The 17,524-nt window shown below is 43.9% G+C and overlaps 1 protein-coding gene across 2 annotated transcripts in view; it reads right to left on the bottom strand.

Annotated features, from left to right (window-relative positions):
* The window catches only part of LOC127453428 (collagen alpha-1(XIV) chain-like), a 194,505-nt gene that overhangs the window by 65,179 nt on the left and 111,802 nt on the right, over positions 1–17,524 (bottom strand). For both annotated transcript variants that reach the window (XM_051719753.1, XM_051719752.1), the window contains 2 exons: positions 14,276–14,418; positions 13,962–14,071 (listed from right to left, as the gene is read on the bottom strand). In XM_051719753.1, the coding sequence (XP_051575713.1) occupies positions 13,962–14,071; positions 14,276–14,418 (253 nt within the window). The remainder of the gene's footprint in view (positions 1–13,961; positions 14,072–14,275; positions 14,419–17,524) is intronic.

The following is a 17,524-nucleotide window of genomic DNA, read 5'->3' as shown; positions in this document are numbered from 1 at the left end:
ACAGCTGCACCAGTGACATCCAGTTTAGATGAGGACAGGTCCATGTGCTCCATGTGTTTAACCTGAAAGTGCTGCTGAATGTGTTTATGAGTGTGTCTGGACTACTCTGCAAAGCAGGAGTGGCAGAGGGGAATGAGAGGTCAGCATCACACCTATTTCAGCCCAGCCGCTGTTGGTCACATCTCCTTCCTGATCAATCTCAGGATAATTCTGGCCCATTTTATGCTCATACAGAAACATACAGAAAAAAATAAAGCTATACATTATCATTGCATTCATCTCAATAGTAGTTGCTCAGCCAGCGCATAATTATGCAATTTGAAATCTGCCATATTTGGTCATGGGTGCTTAATTCTTAAGCCAGATTTTTGAGCCAATCACCTGAGCAGTAAATGCTATGAAAGTAATCACTCTGGAACCACAGGAAAGTGACGTCCTGACAACACTGATTGGCTAATGGCGTCACAAGGTGACGAAGAGTCCCATACCCTTCACAAGTGACTATCCTGAGATGTAACGTCAAAAGGCTGCAAACCATGAAAAATGTAAACCTATTTTATGCTTTAAAGATGAAAAAAGTCACTGGCAAAACACCTAGTATACTACAATGTAACATTTGTGATTTACAAATTGCTAGCAAAAAACATTTCATCAGGATACACAGAACCTTTTGAAAGGCTGTCCATGGAGAAAGATGCCTTTTGCCCCAAGAATGGTGGTTACGACATCCACCAGAAAAATCCAACCTGGTCTCAAATAAACATGCTACTATACCTATGTGGAAAATCATTTTTATGTGGCTTGTTGTACGTATCGCTGCATTTTCCTTGTGAAATGAATACTAGAGGCGCTAAAATAACTATTCCCTATCTGTCACTAACTCGACGTTGTGTTGATGTAGTGACACTAGGGGTCACTCTTGGGAGCCCCAAACACCTCTGCTCTTTGAAAAAAGGCCAATGGGAATTGGCAAGTGGAATTTGCATGTTTTGGCTCAACCTGGTCAACATGAGAGAGGCTGACAAGGCACGGTTCCTTGACGCCCCCATCTCCCAGGTTGGTCTGTTCGGCGACACCATCAAGGACTATGCCCAGCAGTTCTCGGTGGTGAAGCAGCAGACTGAGGCCATTCAACACATCCTGCCCCGGCGTGGCTCAAGACCCCGCACCCCGTCTGCTCGTCACCAAAGGCGTCCTCCTGCAGCAGCAGCACTGGCTCCGCCACAGCCCGCCCCTGCGGCCCGGCCCTGGTGTGGAGCCCACCGGAGGAAGCAGATGCCACCCGTCTCACGGCTGGCCACCAAGAACCCTAGGAAGGCTTCGAAGCACCCATGAGACGGGCAACCCAGGGACGAGGAGACCCGCTTCTATGGAGATGGTAGACAGACCACTCCATCCCCCGGTGGAGGGCCGGGAGGAGAATCTTTTGTTTCATTTTTCGCTGCATGCCCAAGAGGCTGCGGTACCCAAAACTTCAACAAAAGAGTGGTTTCCTTGTTCTCTGGGTCACATGTCAGATGCGCACGGCCATCATCACGACCACCGTCCACCATCCCATTTTGGCAGGTTTGGCGCTCCAGCGGCAGACACCCCGACCCTGCGTGCCCAGCTGTGGCACAAACGTGCCCAAACCAGATTGGTTCCGACGGACTGCGGGGACGATGTTCCTCCTCTCCCCTTCTCGACCAATCTTATGGTGGGAATCAGGAGCCAGGTAAGTGCTTCGATGTCTCTGGACACAGCACGGCCACAAGGTTCGAGCCCCCTCGAAGTGGCACCTCAGGCTCCGCCTCGCCGCGAGGCCCCACCTGCCGGTACGTCCGACGTGATTATCCCCTTGGTCCCCCTTGACCGGAGATTGGATGCGTGGCTCGCACTTTCCAACACGTCGCGATGGCTGACCCGGACCGTCCGACTCAGCTACGTGATTCAGCTACCTTGCATGCGGAAGGGTGCGATGGAGCCTGTCCCTCCGGCCGAAATGAAGAAAGGGTTTCACAGCCACTACTTCATTGTAACGAAGAAAGGCAGTGGGTTGCGGCCAATCTTGGACCTGCAAGTACTGAACCGGGCCTTGCACAGACTCCCGTTCAAGATGCTGACGCAAAAACGCATTTTAGCAAGTGTCCGGCATCAATATTGGTTTGTGGCGGTAGACCTGAAGGACGCGTACTTCCACGTCTCGGTCTTACCTCGACACAGACCCTTCCTGCGCTTTGCTTTCGAGTGCCGGGTGTACCAGTACAAGGTCCTCCCCTTCGGCCTGTCCTTGTCCCCTCGCATCTTCACAAAGGTCACAGTGGCAGTCCTTGCCCCGCTAAAGGATGTGAATGTCCACATCCTCAATTATCTCGACGAATGGCTAATCCTAGCTCACTCTCGGGATGTGTTGTGTGCGCACAGGGACCTGGTGCTCACGCACCTCAGCCGACTGGGGCTTCGGGTCAACTGGGACAAGAGCAAGCTCTCCCCGGTTCAGAGCATCTTTCACAGGGACAAGGCACCATCTGGCAACCACGACCAGACCTCTGGAATCTCCATGTCTGGCCTTTGGACAGGACGTGGAAGACTTAAGTGGCCTACCACCCGTGGTGGTAGACATGATCACTCAGGCTAGGGCTCCCTCTACGAGGCACCTGTATGCCTTGAAGTGGCGTCTGTTCGCTAAGTGGTGTTCTTCCTGACGCAAAGACCCCCAGAGATGCACAGTTGGATTGGTGCTTTCCTTCCTGCAGGACAGGCTGGAGGGGCGGCTGTCCCCCTCCACCTTAAAGGTGTATGTAGCCGCCATTTCGGCACATCACGAGGCAGTGGATGGTAAGTAGTTGAGGAAGCACGACTTGATCATCAGGTTCCTGAGAGATGCTAGGAGGTTGAATCCCTCCAGACCGCACCTCATGACTTCGTGGGACCTCTCTGTAGTCCTTCGGGGTCTACGAGGTGCTCCCTTTGAACCCCTGGAGTCAGTTGAGCTTAAGGCACTCTCTTTGACGACTGCCCTCCCTGACTGCGCTCACTTCCATCAAGAGGGTAGGGGACCTGCAGGCATTCTCTGTCAGCGAATGGTGCCTGGGGTTTGGTCCGGGTTACTCTCACGTGATCCTGAGACCGGGCTATGTGTCCATGGTTCCCACGACCCCGTTTAGGGATCAGGTGGTGAACCTGCAAGCGCTGCCCCAGGAGGATGCAGACCCAGCCTTGGTGTTGTTGTGTCCGGTGCATGCTTTACGCATCTATTTGGATCGCACGCAGAGCTTTAGAAGCTCCAAGCAGCTCTTTGTCTGCTTTGGTGGACAGAGGAAAGGAAGTGCTATCTCCAAACAGAGGATCACCTACTGGGTCATTGACGCCATCGTGATGGCATATCATGCCCAGGACGTGTCGCCCCCCATGGGGTTCTGAGCCCACTCTACTAGGAGTGTAGCGGCCTCCTGGGCCCTGACCAGTGGCACCTCTTTGGCAGACATCTGCAGAGCAGCGGGCTGGGCAACACCCAACACCTTTGCGAGGTTCTATAATCTCCGGGTTGAGCCGGTTTTATCCCGTGTGTTGTCAGGTCCGAACAGGTGAGTTCCGGGACAGCTGGCCGGGTGTACCACTAACGCATAGCGCCTATCCCCTCCCATGAGGTGAAGACATGTGCTTTTGACTCCCAGTCCTGTTCACAAGTTGTGATCCCTGGATGACTTTCCTCCTTAGCCCTGTGGCAGACGAGTTTGCGGAGAAACTCGCTGCCGGCCCAGTACATGTGCTAATTAGGCCCTGTATTGAGGTAGGTGCTCCACATGTAGTGGTTCCCCGTAGGTGACCCCATGTGATATCTTCCGCTAAATCGTTTCCCTGTCGGTAAACTGCATCTTCCTTGGGCAGAGGTCCCTTTTTTATGGGCAGTCGACTTGTTCCTGAAGGACCGATCGATGCTCATAAGAGTGTTACGTGACGGCCTGGTGCGCTGGCTACGAGGCACACAGCGGTCTGCCCGTCTCGCACCGCCAGTCCACGTAACACAGTTCAGCTAGTTGTGGCATTTTGTATAGGGACCCCTAGTGTCACAACGTCGAGTGAGTGACAGATAGGGAATGTCCTGGTTACTTGCGTAACCTCCGTTCCCTGATGGAGGGAACGAGACGTTGTGTCCCTCTTGCCACAATGCTGAACTACCCGCTGAAATGGCTAGGACCTTGTCTCGGCTCCTCAGCACAAAACCTGAATGAGTGGTTTCATACCAGTTCCTTTTATACCCATATGTCTGGGGGAGAGGCATGCAAATTCCACTCACCAATTCCCACTGGCCTTTTTTAAAAAAGCAGAGGTGTTTGGGGCTCCCAAGAGTGACCCCTAGTGTCACTACATCGACACAACCTCTCATTCCCTCCATCAGAGAACGGAGGTTATGAAAGTAACCAGGACGTTTTATTTACATTCCCACAAATCACGAATAAAAGAGTAGATTATCGGTTCACAAACATCCTTTTCAACCTTTTCAACCTGTTCCTCACACAGTGCAATATTATGACATCAAAATATTTTGCTAATAGCAAATGGCTTGAAAGGTGATACATGTTAAGATTTGCATTGCATAACCAGTTACATTTATAAGCTTGTTCAAATGCAATCAGATTGTACAACTGGTAGAGCTTTGCACCTGTAATGCAACAGACTGAGTTCTCAATAGCATGCGCATCTCATGAGCCGAAAGTGTCATAGAAGCAATACAAAATGACATGATTCAGCAATTGTTTCATGTCACATTTGCTTTTCATGATAGTATCGGTTAGGTGTAAGGGTTAGGGTACAAATCTACATTTGTTGATTTAAAACTTGACAAATTGTTTTTGAAAACAATCTTTTTGGGAGAAAATTTAATTTGTTGCCATAAAATGTTGCCACAGTCACATAATTTTCATGAGACCAGGCTTGAAAAATCAGTCAAACCTTGACTCCTTGGCTGTGGCCAAAAGCTCCAATTCCTCGATCACGTCTTAAACATTCAATGCTTTATTTGTCCATTGGTCTTTTTTTCACTCCCCATCTTGATTCTTGTGATTGCTTTTCAACTAAGTGAGCAGATGAGACCATTTCTGCAGAATCTGTGGTTTATACTGGTAGATCAGTGAAGAGACCCTCTTTAAGTCCCCAGGGACAGACCCTCAGGCAGACATAAAAGAGCAACACCGACTGTGCAATGCAATGCAATGCAATGCAATGCAAAAAAAAAACATCAGCACTCCTCATTGCAAAGCATTGTGGAGAACCATTAAATCTGCTCTTCTTGAAGTGACAAAAACCCCATTCTTTCTGACTTGTGACAGTCAAGAAACTGGTGTTATAATTGCCACATTATGAATGTCCTTACACATTGTTTATTGTCCTGGTTACTTGCGTAACCTCCATTCCCTGATGGAGGGAATGAGACGCTGTGTCAATGTAGTGACACTAGGGGTCACTCTTGGGAGCCCGAAACACCTCTGGTCTTTGATAAAAGGCCAATGAAAATTGCTGAGTGGTAATTGCATGCCACTCCCCCGGACATACGGGTATAAAAGGAGCTGGTATGCAACCACTCATTCAGGTTTTATGCTGAGGAGCCGAGACAAGGTCCGGCCATTTCAGCGGGTAGTTCAGCGTTGTGGCAGGAGGGACACAACGTCTCATTCCCTCCATGAGGGAACAGATGTTACGCAAGTAACCAGGATGTTCCCTATCTGTCACTCACTCGACGTTGTGTCGATGTAGTGACACTAGGGGTCCCTATACAAAACGCCACAACTGGCTGAACTGTGTTACGTGAACTGGCGGTGTGTGACGGCAGACGACTGTGTGCCTCGTAGCCAGCGCACCAGGCCGACACGTAACCTCCCCCAACATAGTTATGAGTGTCGAATGGCCCTTTGGGGACAAGTCGACTACCCAAAAGATAGAGACAGGCTAACCCAGTCGTGGCCTCTTTACCCCTTCTTTTTTTCCACTCCCTAAAAAAGAAGGGGGATTATCGGCCCAGTCGGGGGGTGTCCCTCCCAAGAGGAGGACACCGCAGAGACCACAGAGGGGGGGGTATTTAATTGGAAAAATACGTCACATGGTGTTGCTGACCATGTGGAGAGTCTCATGGTAGATCCTACCTAATGGGGGAGGAGTTACTACAAACATGGAGACTGTGGCAGAGGGGGCTCTGCCAAAGGAAGACGCAGTTTGCCAACAGGGAAATGAATTAGCAGAAGATATACATCGCATGGGGTTACCTTACAGGGAACCGCCACATGCGGAGCACCCACCCCAGAACAGGGCTCTTAGTTAGCATGTGTACTGGGCTGGCAGCAAGTCTCTCTGAAAACTCGACTGCCACAGGGCTCGGAGGAAGTCAACCAAGGAACATAGTTTGTGAACACTACTGGGAATTAATGGCGCACGTTTTCAGCTCAGAGGAGGTGAAAGGCACTATGCGCAAGTGATACACCCGGCCGGCTATCCCGGGCTTATCCGCTTGTATTGAGTGCCACTACCTGGGACGAAACCGGTTCCACCCAGAGGTTGTAGAACCTTGCAAAGGTGTTGGGTGTTGCCCAGCCCGCTGCTCTGCAAATGTCTGTTAGAGAGGCACCTCTGGCCAGGGCCCAGGAGGCCACTACACCCCTGGTAGAATGGGCTCATAGCCCTACTGGGGGCGGCACGTCCTGGGCATGATATGCCATAGCTATGGCGTCAATGAGCCAGTGGGTGATCCTCTGCTTGGAGACAGTGCTTCCCTTCTGCAGTGCACCAAAGCAGACAAAGAGCTGCTCAGAGATCCTAAAGCTCTGTGTGCGATCCAAATAGATGCATAAAGCACACACCGGACACAGCAACGACAGGGCTGGGTCTGCCTCCTCCTGGGGCAGCGCTCACAGGTTCACCACCTGGTCCCTAAAAGGGGTTGTGGGAACCTTGGGCACATAGCCCGGTTGGGGTCTTAAGATCACGTGAGAGTAGCCCGGACCGAACTCCAGGCACATTTCGTTGACAAAGAACACTGGCAGGTCTCCTACCCTCTTGATGGAAGTGAGCGCAGTTAGGAGGGCAGTCTTCAAGGAGAGTGCCTTAAGCTCGGCTGACTGCAAAGGCTCAAAGGGCTTTCTGTAGACCCTGAAGAACTACAGAGAGGTCCCATGAGGGAATGAGGCGCGGTCTGGAGGGGTTCCGCCTCCTGCCGCCTCTCAGGAACCTGATGATCAGATCGTGCTTCCCTAAGGACTTACTGTCCACTGTGTCGTGGTGTGCTGTTATAGCAGTAACGTACACCTTCAAGGTGTTCCCTTCCAACCTCTCCTGCAGGAAGGAAAGCACCGATCCAACTGCGCATCTCTGGGGTCTTCCCGTCGGGAAGAACACCACTTAGTGAACAGATGCCACTTAAAGGCATACAGGCGCCTCGTAGAGGGGGCCCTAGCCTGAGTGATCGTGTCTATCACCGCAGGCGGTAGACCGATTAGGTCTTCCGCGTCCCGCTACAGGGACCAGACATGGAGATTCCAGAGGTTTTGTCATGGGTGCCAGATGGTGCCCCATCCCTGAGAAAGAAGGTCCTTCCTCAGGGGAATTTGCCAGGGGGAGCTGTCGCGAGGAGCATGAGGTCTGAGAACCATGTCTGGGTGGGCCAGTAGGGTGCTACCAGGATGACCTGCTCCTCGTCCTCCCTGACCTTCCACAGAGTCTGTGCAAGTAGGCTCACTGGGGGAAACGCAGTTAACCCAAAGCCCTAATCGGCTGAGGTGTGAGAGCACCAAGTCCCTGTGTGCACACAACATATCCTGAGAGTGAGCTAGCATTAGCCACTTCCCTTAACAGGGCAAGGGCTGCCTCTGCGACCCTCGTGAAGACGCGAGGGGACAAGGACAGGCCATGAGGGAGGACCTTGTAGTGATACGCCTGACCCTCGAATGCAAACCGCAGGAAGGGTCTGTGTCGAGGTAGAATCGAGACGTGAAAGTACGCATCCTTCAGGTCTACTGCCGTGAACCAATCTTGATGCCGGACGCTCACCAGAATGCGTTTTTGTATCAGCATCTTGAACGGGAGTCTGTGTAAAGCCCGGTTCAGTACTTGCAGGTCCAAGATTGGCCGCAACCCACAAACTTACTTTGGTACGATGAAGTAGGGGCTGTAAAACTCTTTCATCTCGGCCGGAGGGACAGGTTCTATCGCACCCTTCCGTAGGAAGGTAGCGATCTCCACACGCAAGGTAGCAGCGTTTTTGTCCTTCACCAAGGTGAAGTGGATACCGCTGAACCTGGGCGGACGCCTGGTGAACTGAATCGCGTAGCCGTGTCAGACGGTCCGGACCAGCCATCGCAACGGATTGGAAAGCGCAAGCCACGCATCCAAGTTCCGCGCAAGGGGGACCAAAGGGACAACATCGTCGGACGTACTGGCAGGTGGGGCTCTTGGCCGCAACATTGCCATGGTCACGTTCTCGCAGTAAGAATATGAACCATCCACGAACGCTGCCTCCGTGGGGGTTGCGCCCAGACATGAAAGACAGCGATCGTGACCGTCTGAAGTTGAGAGGTAATGACTGTAACCAGGAATAACACACAATCGGAAAGGCATCTTTAAAAAGATGCGTCTTTAAAAAGACGTTCCGTGTGTGCCGCTCTTTTAGAGAAATATACTCTTTCAGAAAAATATACTTTCTTTTTTCTGCCAAAGTGCCAAGGGGCGTTCTCTGCAGTGCACCAGTGCAGAGGACAGAGAAGCCGCTGAAATGCACCATCAGATCCAGCAGAGGTGAATGAACAGTCATGAGAATTCAGCTCAATGAGCATGACCGTTCGGCTCTGAAGAGAAAATATGAATGAGTGGTTGCATACCAGCTCTTTTTATACCCGTATGTCCGGGGGAGTGGCATGCAAATACCACTCACCAACTTTCACTGGCCTTTTATCAAAGACCAGAGGTGTCTCGGGCTCCCAAGAGTGACCCCTAGTGTCACTACATCGACACAACGTCAAGTGAGTGACAGATAGGGAACCCACGTATCTTTGTATTTCTTCATGACTAGTGTGGCACATGAGCAACAACATGTTGTCAGTTTCCATTTTACATGGTTCAAAACTGCTTGTGTCAGCAGTTCACCCAAATGTATTCCATTTAGTTCTCACCTTGACAATAAAAAAGCAAGAGCCATGCAACAATAGTAGCAAATAGCATTCATAAGATCAGCCACCGAAAGATTAGATTAGATTCAACTTTATTGTCACTGTGCAGAGTACAGGTACAGAGCCAATCAAATGCAGTCTGCATTTGAAATGCAGATCTGAAGCATTAAAACATCCACATTACTTCCTCTCACGACCTTCCAAAATTACACCCGTTGAGCTCTGGCTTTAAAATGTCTGGAATAAGTCACAGTTGAGCAGAGCGAGGTGTTTTTAATAGAGGGCAGGACTGGGGTGACAAGAGTCCGATACCCTCTGCTCACATCCTCAGGATCTCTTCCAAGTCGGGGGTTTTGTTTAAAAGCTGTCATAACAACTCAAGCCAACTGTGCGTTACTCAGGGTCAGCGGAATTGAGGACAGTGTCTGCCGTGCAAAGATGGGTTTTATATTGTGGAAATCAGATTCAGCTGTGACCAGATAAACTCTCAGTTTTAAGCCACAGAGCTGCAGGGTTTTGAATATGAATCTCATTAGCTACTACAGAATGAAACCACGCTGACTCATTGCTTTGATGTCACTCTATTAAGCAGATTATATGAGAGACAAGACAACAAAACAGACACTGCCAAACAATGATATAGTTTTTCACCCAAAAAAAAAATAAAATTGTCATCAGTTACTCACCCTCATGTCGTTTTACACCTGTATAACTTTTTTCTGTGGAACACAAAAGGAGACGTTAGACAGAATGTTAGGGACTGATAGCCTCAGGCACCATTCACTTTTTATTATATGGAAAAAAGATGCAATTAAAGTTAATGGTATCTAAGGCTAACATTCTGCCAAACATCTCCTTTTGTGTTTCATGGAATAAAGATCATATGGAACATCATGGAGCAACATGAGGGTAAGTAAATGATGACAAAATTCATTTTTTTATTTATTACAACATTAAGATGTGGTCACACTACTAGACTTTGTGCTGCGTTCATTTACATTCATATACATGCAGGAAATTTCATTTTCAGCTGTGTACCAAAATTTGGAAAACTCTTAACTGTGATTTCATATAGCAGAAAGATATTTGGCCAACAGAGGATCAAAATGCCACAGATTGACCTCTGGGCTCAATATAAAAAATACAGACTTTAAAGCTGCATGGTTTGCATTGTCTGTAGTAATTTTGCACACACAAAGCTTAATCTGACTGCACTTTTAATGAGTATCTTTGTCTTGTTTTTGAGTAAAATTATCTAAACATATTAAAAAAATGATGTATTCACCAGATAAGAGCTGCATACGATATTTGGATATCAATATATATCTTTAATATAGGTTAAGTGTATTTTGTTTTGTGCCAAAAGACAAAAACACTTATTTTCTCAGAAAACAAGCCTTACATCTACACAGTTTTACTTATCAGGTAAATTTATATTTTAAAAGGGTATTTTAGAATTTATATCCTGCTGAAAAAGCTTAAACCAGCTTTGTTTGCTGATCTTAGCTCGTTTAAGTTGGTCCTGGCTAAACAGGTTTAGCTGGTCGGCAAGCTGGTCTCCAGGCTAAACACTGCCTGAAAAAAACCAGCCAACTGACATCTTAGGCTGGTCTTTTTTTTTTTTTTTTTTTGTCAGCAGTAAGCCGATCTGATTTTTTTGCACACGTGTAAACAGAAAAAAACTGCATGAGATTTTTTTGCATGCAGTTTGAGCCACTTCCAAATTATGTTTTAAATCAGATACCAATATGTTGACATCTGACCTGCCTAAACACTGTCTAAACACTCGTATCTGATACTCCTTGTATTTTTGACATTATTTTCTGTTGATACATAATTTCCGTTTATATTTGAGCACATATAACATTATTCTGGAGGTAAGAGATGTCAATCAATAGTGAAATATCAAGCACACATTTTGCAGCGAGGAGGCAAACATTAGGCTATAAACATTAAAATAAATTAGAATAAATCTATATGCAAATGGATGAGAGTCCAGTAATCTGTCAGAAAGTTTTACGATACACTCCAGCTGATTTTGTGTGCACATATTTGAACAAAACGTGGAGGACATCAATGATAATTATTTGGTTGAATTACAAGTGCAGGATTAGCTAAATGGAGTGTAATGAATGGCAAAAGTAAGCCTCTCTAGTATTTCCAGAAAAGAAGAGCGGTTAAAGAACAAGCATGTTTTAGTTTATCCTTAATGTGGACAGGAATATTCTGAATAGATTTACACTCTATGTCCAGAAACAAATCAATATTTAAGTCCTTTTTTACTATAAATGTCCATCTTTGACCAGCCCTGACCAGTAGGTGGTGATATGCACGAGGAATATGAATCGTCAAAAAACAAAACAAGAAGAATGTGGAAGTGAAAGTGGAGATAAAAAAGGAGTTAAATATGAAACTATTTCTAACCCACACCTATCAAATCGCTTCTGAAGTCATGGTTTATGACTTATGGATTTCTTTTGTGCTGCCTTTATGTGCTTTTAGGAGCTTCAAAGTTCTAGCCACCCTTCACTTGCATTGTATGGACCTACTGAGATATTCTTCTTAAAATCTTCATTTGTGTTCTGGAGAGGAAAGAAAGTCATACACATCTGGGATGACATGAGGGTGAGTATATACCTTTAATGGTACCATAAGGTTAATGAATGCATGCATGGGAATGTTTACATGTAAATCATGTAGGGAGTCGTCTTTGAAGAATTAATTTTATTCTTGTAATGTTTATTGATATTTCCAAGAACAAATGCAAGTAAAATTGTGGCATGTTTGTTGCCGTTCATAGTTCTAACAACACTAAATAGTGCTGACTGACAACCTAGTGTGGTTTGGCGGATAATTAAGGTAAACACATGTTGATTATTACTTAAGTGAATGTAAATAGGCGGGACAAAAATCAAATCAAAAAGATATTCAGGCAGGATATGGTCAAAAGCTTGGATCTGTGCAATAAGCCTTAAATTGTCAATGCAGCCCTCATTAAGAATATGTTGGGGGTTTTTTTCAGTGCAGATTTTCAATGAAAGTCAATTATTTTTATTATTCCCCACCATTTAGATGAAACAAGCTCTGATTTATCTATTAATTCAGAATCCAGAGTGGAGACAGTGCTGTAGTAATCTGTATAACTCACAGACTCTAATCTTGATGAGCTCTGCCAAGAGGGATTAATGTACAAACACATCATAAGTGATGTCAGGAGAATACTTACAAACACACACACACACACACACAAACACAAATACGTCACTGCATCAAAGGCTGCGGAAGGTAGACCGCACTTAGCAGGAATGGGGAATTATAACCAGACAGCCAACACTGAGCCTTGGGATCCACCAGAAAGGATCTCAGAACTACTGGAGGGGGAGAGAGTGATAGAGTATTCTTCACAAGCATGGATGTGAAGAAAGAATACATAATATTAACAGGACAGTACTATCAAAAGCCATTTTCATACTGACAGAACTTCAGACCAGACACCCTGGGTGAAATAATAATAAAAATGATCTTATTGAGAGAAAGGAGGTACACCGTGCATACACCTGCATCAGATAAACATATACAATTTAATCTGACAATAAAACATGCTGTTGCGACGATTTAGTCTAAAACAGTACATAAGCAGATGAAAAAGAGTCACAACACACCGCTCGTATCAGAGTATGTGAACGTTGCAGAGTTGCATGATTTTGTCTGGAATGAGAAACTTTTTTTTTTGTTTGTTTTTTAAGTTGGAGCATCTATGTTTTCTCTCACTCCGATACTGCTCCATCAGTCACAAGTACAACACGTTAATGGCCCATAATGCAATTACATGTCAGCAAGAATTCATCACTTGTTAAAAACAGAGTCAATAGACTACTGGCATTCTGAAAGAAAGATGGAATTTGTGAAATATTATTGGAAAGAAACAATAAAAAATAAAAAATAATACATGTTTATATTTTGATTTATACTTATAATTGATTATAAATAAAACTGAATATGGAATTATGCAATCAACTGTCAGAGCACCTCAGAAAACAGTGTCTCATAGATTTCCTCATGAGCAACTTCAATCATTTGCTGTCATAAGTCATGAAGAGCTATTTATAAAAATAAAGAAAATTAATAACAGACGAATGTGAGGGGTGAACATGAATGTATGGACAGCCAAACATTCGTAATAGAATTTAATTAGAAATTAGAATTTAAAAGTTTTCTTTTCACATGTGGAAATAAAATCTACAGATGGGCAACACGTCACTCTCCTCTCTCAGATGTCTCGTCTTAACATTTTGAACAATTATATCATCACACTAATTCATCGCCATCACAACTGTACTGAAATTGCACAAACAGAATGTAAACATTTACTTAATACATATTGTGCCTAGATGTTTATGGTTAAAAGAAAAAACATACTGAATCAATAGAAAACCCGAAGTGGAGCTGGAGTGATAATAGAATGCTTTGAGCAGGGAGGGAAAATTGCTGTTGCTCCACTCCACTCACATATTCTGGCTCTTATACAATAAAATTCAGCATTATGTGGTTCTGATTTTAAAGGCACAACTATAAAGAAAATAAGGTAATCTTTAACAGGAAAATAAGTGCATTCAGATCTATTTGGTCACCTGCTGCATTGAATGTTCTTTAGTATGAATTAACATCGACTTTGGTTACTGTAACTCAAGTGCTTCCAAAATCCAGAAAAAAGTGATTTTTCCTGACAAGAAATTAAATTTCCAAACATAAGTCTGCAGCACAAATTAGTGTATAGTTTCTGTGATCACAGCTGTAGCTGGACCATACATTGGAAGAAAGACTGACCTTATGGAAACTGCCATAGAACATTTTCTTAATTTCGGTTCCTTCAAAAGTCACCGTTTGAAAGTTTCCCTTGTAGTCGTGATTGAAGAAGGTTAAGGTTTTCCCTCCATCTGAAGAGAGACAACAAAATAGACTCAAGTTAGACTTGACATCTTTTGAGCAAATATTTTATGTTATTATTAAAAAACATCTATTTGATGCAAAAACTGAAAACACAAAGTTACATATTTTACTACAGTACAGTTTCAAAAAAAAAAAAAAAAAAAAAAAAACTACACAGGGGCAAAAAGGACAGCAAAAAGTGTAAAGCTTACTGTCCAGGATAATGCCAACCAGTGGCTGATTGTTTTTGTCAAGTATTTCCCACAATGCAAAAGGCTCCTCAGGAGTTTCAGGCAGTATGCGGAAGAGCACTGTTATCGTGTAGTCAGAGGGAAGGCCTTCTGGATGTAGATACCTACGTATGAACATGAATCACACATATACAGTAAATATTGTTGGGACATACCAAAGAAGACCATCAAGAGCTGTGCTTTTTTATATCTTAAAGACCTATTTACACCATTACACAAAATTTCCCGCACAAGAAAAAAAAAGAAAAATTGAAAGTATTTCAAGTAGTAGTGAAAGTATTCCTAAGTCCAATGACTTTTATTTAGAGGCTAGGTCATTTGGTCCAAACCTTTTTTCTGAGAATTATGGAAATTTGGCATTAGACTGGGTGTGAATAGTTTTGTTGCAAAAACATTTTTGTGAATAGTTTTTCCTCTCGTGCCATTTAGATGCATTGGAGATGTTGCAAAAAGGCCATAAAACCTTAATTTGGGAGGCATACTGTGCATTTCTTAAAGCAGTGGTCTTCAAAATTTTTCAGGCCAAGAACCCCTTGATAGATATGGAGCAGGGAACCCCTGTTACTTTATAAAATTGAGTGTTCCATTTTAAGCTTGGCCTATGATAAAATGTGTCTATTACCATATGGATGTACATACATTATGATGATGAAGTTGCAAAGACATCAAAATAATCACTATTGATGTGCAATCATATACTTACATTACGTTTTATTTTTACATAACACATTTGAATATGGCAGGGACATTTAAACATTTAGCTTTAAACATTATAATTAATAGACCCCTGTAGTACTGCTACTGACCCCCTATAAAGATAAAAAAATATACAGATATAGAATAAACAAATAAACTCTTGACATTTACATGGATAACAGTCAAGTGACTACAGTTGACAATTGGCATAAAAAAAAAAATGGAGATTCTGGCACTTTTTACTAATGAATAAATGTGAACTGTTTCCAGAATGCTGCCATTACAATTTGCATTGGCTATTCTCATAATCACCACTGAGATTATCATAATAACAGTGTTGCAGTAATTCCCAGCCATCTGAGTGCAAGTTAAAGTGACGCTTTGGTTTGCAAGATTTACTAGAGGAGACCCTCATGCTGAAACTCTCCACACCAATAACAACATTCGCCCTGAGCCAGGGGCGGATTATGACAAGCAAGGGCACCCCCGGTCCAATTATCTTTTAAAGCTGAGACCTACGGAAATCATTTTTATTGATTTAAATCTCTTTTAATACCTGTTCTGTTATTTACAGTCAGATTAATTCAAACACACAGCAAGGATGTGGTAAAGAAACTCAACCGAAGCACGTTCCCTGAACAGCCACTGTTCTTAAAGAGACCATTTTAACGTTTGTTATACATCATGTAAATGCTACAAATTATGCCATAATAAATTATGAAATATATTAACTTCATCAAACACTTTAAATATTGATGAATTTAACAAATATAGTAGGCTCCTATAGTACCAATGCAAGGGATTGGTGAAATTCGGCAAAGAGTTCATGCAGTTCTGGCTCACGCTGCAATATCTTTTTAAGTGATCATCCCTACACCCTATTTCCTTCAAAGACTTTACCCTCCATTGTGAGAGCTTTGAAGGTCTGAAAGGTGTGAGGCTTAAAAATAGTGGTCATTTGGTCATTTTTTGGGACATTCTGTTTAGAACAACCCTACAGCTTGGCTACCATTATTATTCTTCCATTGAAAAGCCCTGCTAAGGCATAATTTAAGCCTTTTCAAAGTGTCCAAAAATCCCCTAGACTACATTACATTGGCAGAATATTTAAATGAGCTACGAGTCCGTTTTGGAATGTTCGTAATTTCAAACTTCAGCTGTAAAAACGTACGCACATGTTGCTTGAATTCAATAAAAAATTTTTTTGAACTATCAGAAACAAGATAAACGTTATTGTCAATTTTACTTTATCAAAATCAGCGAAGATTTCACATAAAAAGATGAGTACATCAAAATATGAAGGTAGTTATTTTGGAAATTATTTTACAAGGTCTTCTACTTCAGAAGAGCATGGAAACTTTCACCAGGCGGCAATATAAGATTAAAGAGTGGCTCAAAAAATGTAATTAGAAACAGGAAGGCAAAAGGGTCCTGTATGAGGGCTGGGGGCCACAGTCACAGGGCCCTGTTGAGGGGCCCTTGTATAAGCTGTGGGGCCCACATATTTAAGCATATACAAACTTTTGTTTTCAAAGTTGATGGGCCGCGAAACCTTGCAGCCCAGGGCACCCCCAGGCCCCTGATGGTCAAGGGCCCCTGGGCAATGGCCCCATTGGCTCGGTCCATAATTCACCTATGCCCCGAGCCCAGGTATGATGGAGAAGCTGCGAGTTGGTCTCCATCACAGGATTTTACTGTGTTAAAAGGACTTATTTAATGTTTTACTTGCCAATTTTCAATATTTATTGGGGTTTTATTGTGCAAATGTTTTATCAGTCCTATTAATTGGTTTTGTTATTAACTCTCATTTTAACTCATTCTTATGTATTTATTCAAAGATTTTGTATTTAAGAATGGGGAGGTGAGGGTTAATTTTATTTAAAATAATGGTTTGTTCCAATTAGCAAAGGTGAGAAAATTGTGTATTTAAACCGGACGCCACAAGGGGAGAAGAAAAAAGATGGACGACAAGTGTATGAGTACATGGTCATGGTTATGCCAGCACTGCTTGAATGCAAATATACTCCGGCCTCAACTGTTTAGTGAGGGGAGTAGGTACTGCTGTTAGTACCAACAACAGGGCTAGTTTTTAGACTGTTTTTTAAAATGTAACCTTGTTTTTATGATTGCTTTTAAACACTATTTATTTGCGCATTTTGTAATGGATTAAACATATTTTTGGAATGCCATTCCTTCTCTCTGGTGTGATTCACTTTTTGACCACTCCAGTCACTATCACAGCAGGAAAGTGAAGCCTAATCTTAATATTATCAAATGCTAGGGAGGAGGCAGAGGGTCAATGCTTAGGGGAGCAGGCACAGAAGTCCAATCGGTCTTTACTTTGTGTGTAATCCAGGGGCTGATCTGCTCCTACTCACTAAAAACACTTCTCCTCGATTTGATTATAAATAAAATTGAATATTATATAAAATTGGAATTATGCAATCAACTGTCAGAGCACCTCAGAAAACAGTGTCTCATAAATTTCCTCATGAGCAACTTCAATCATTTGCT

Source organism: Myxocyprinus asiaticus, chromosome 15, assembly GCF_019703515.2.
Source record: "Myxocyprinus asiaticus isolate MX2 ecotype Aquarium Trade chromosome 15, UBuf_Myxa_2, whole genome shotgun sequence".
Taxonomy (NCBI): domain Eukaryota; kingdom Metazoa; phylum Chordata; class Actinopteri; order Cypriniformes; family Catostomidae; genus Myxocyprinus; species Myxocyprinus asiaticus.
The sequence above is the reverse complement of the archived record's forward strand: the minus strand, read 5'-3'. Positions and strand labels throughout refer to the sequence as shown.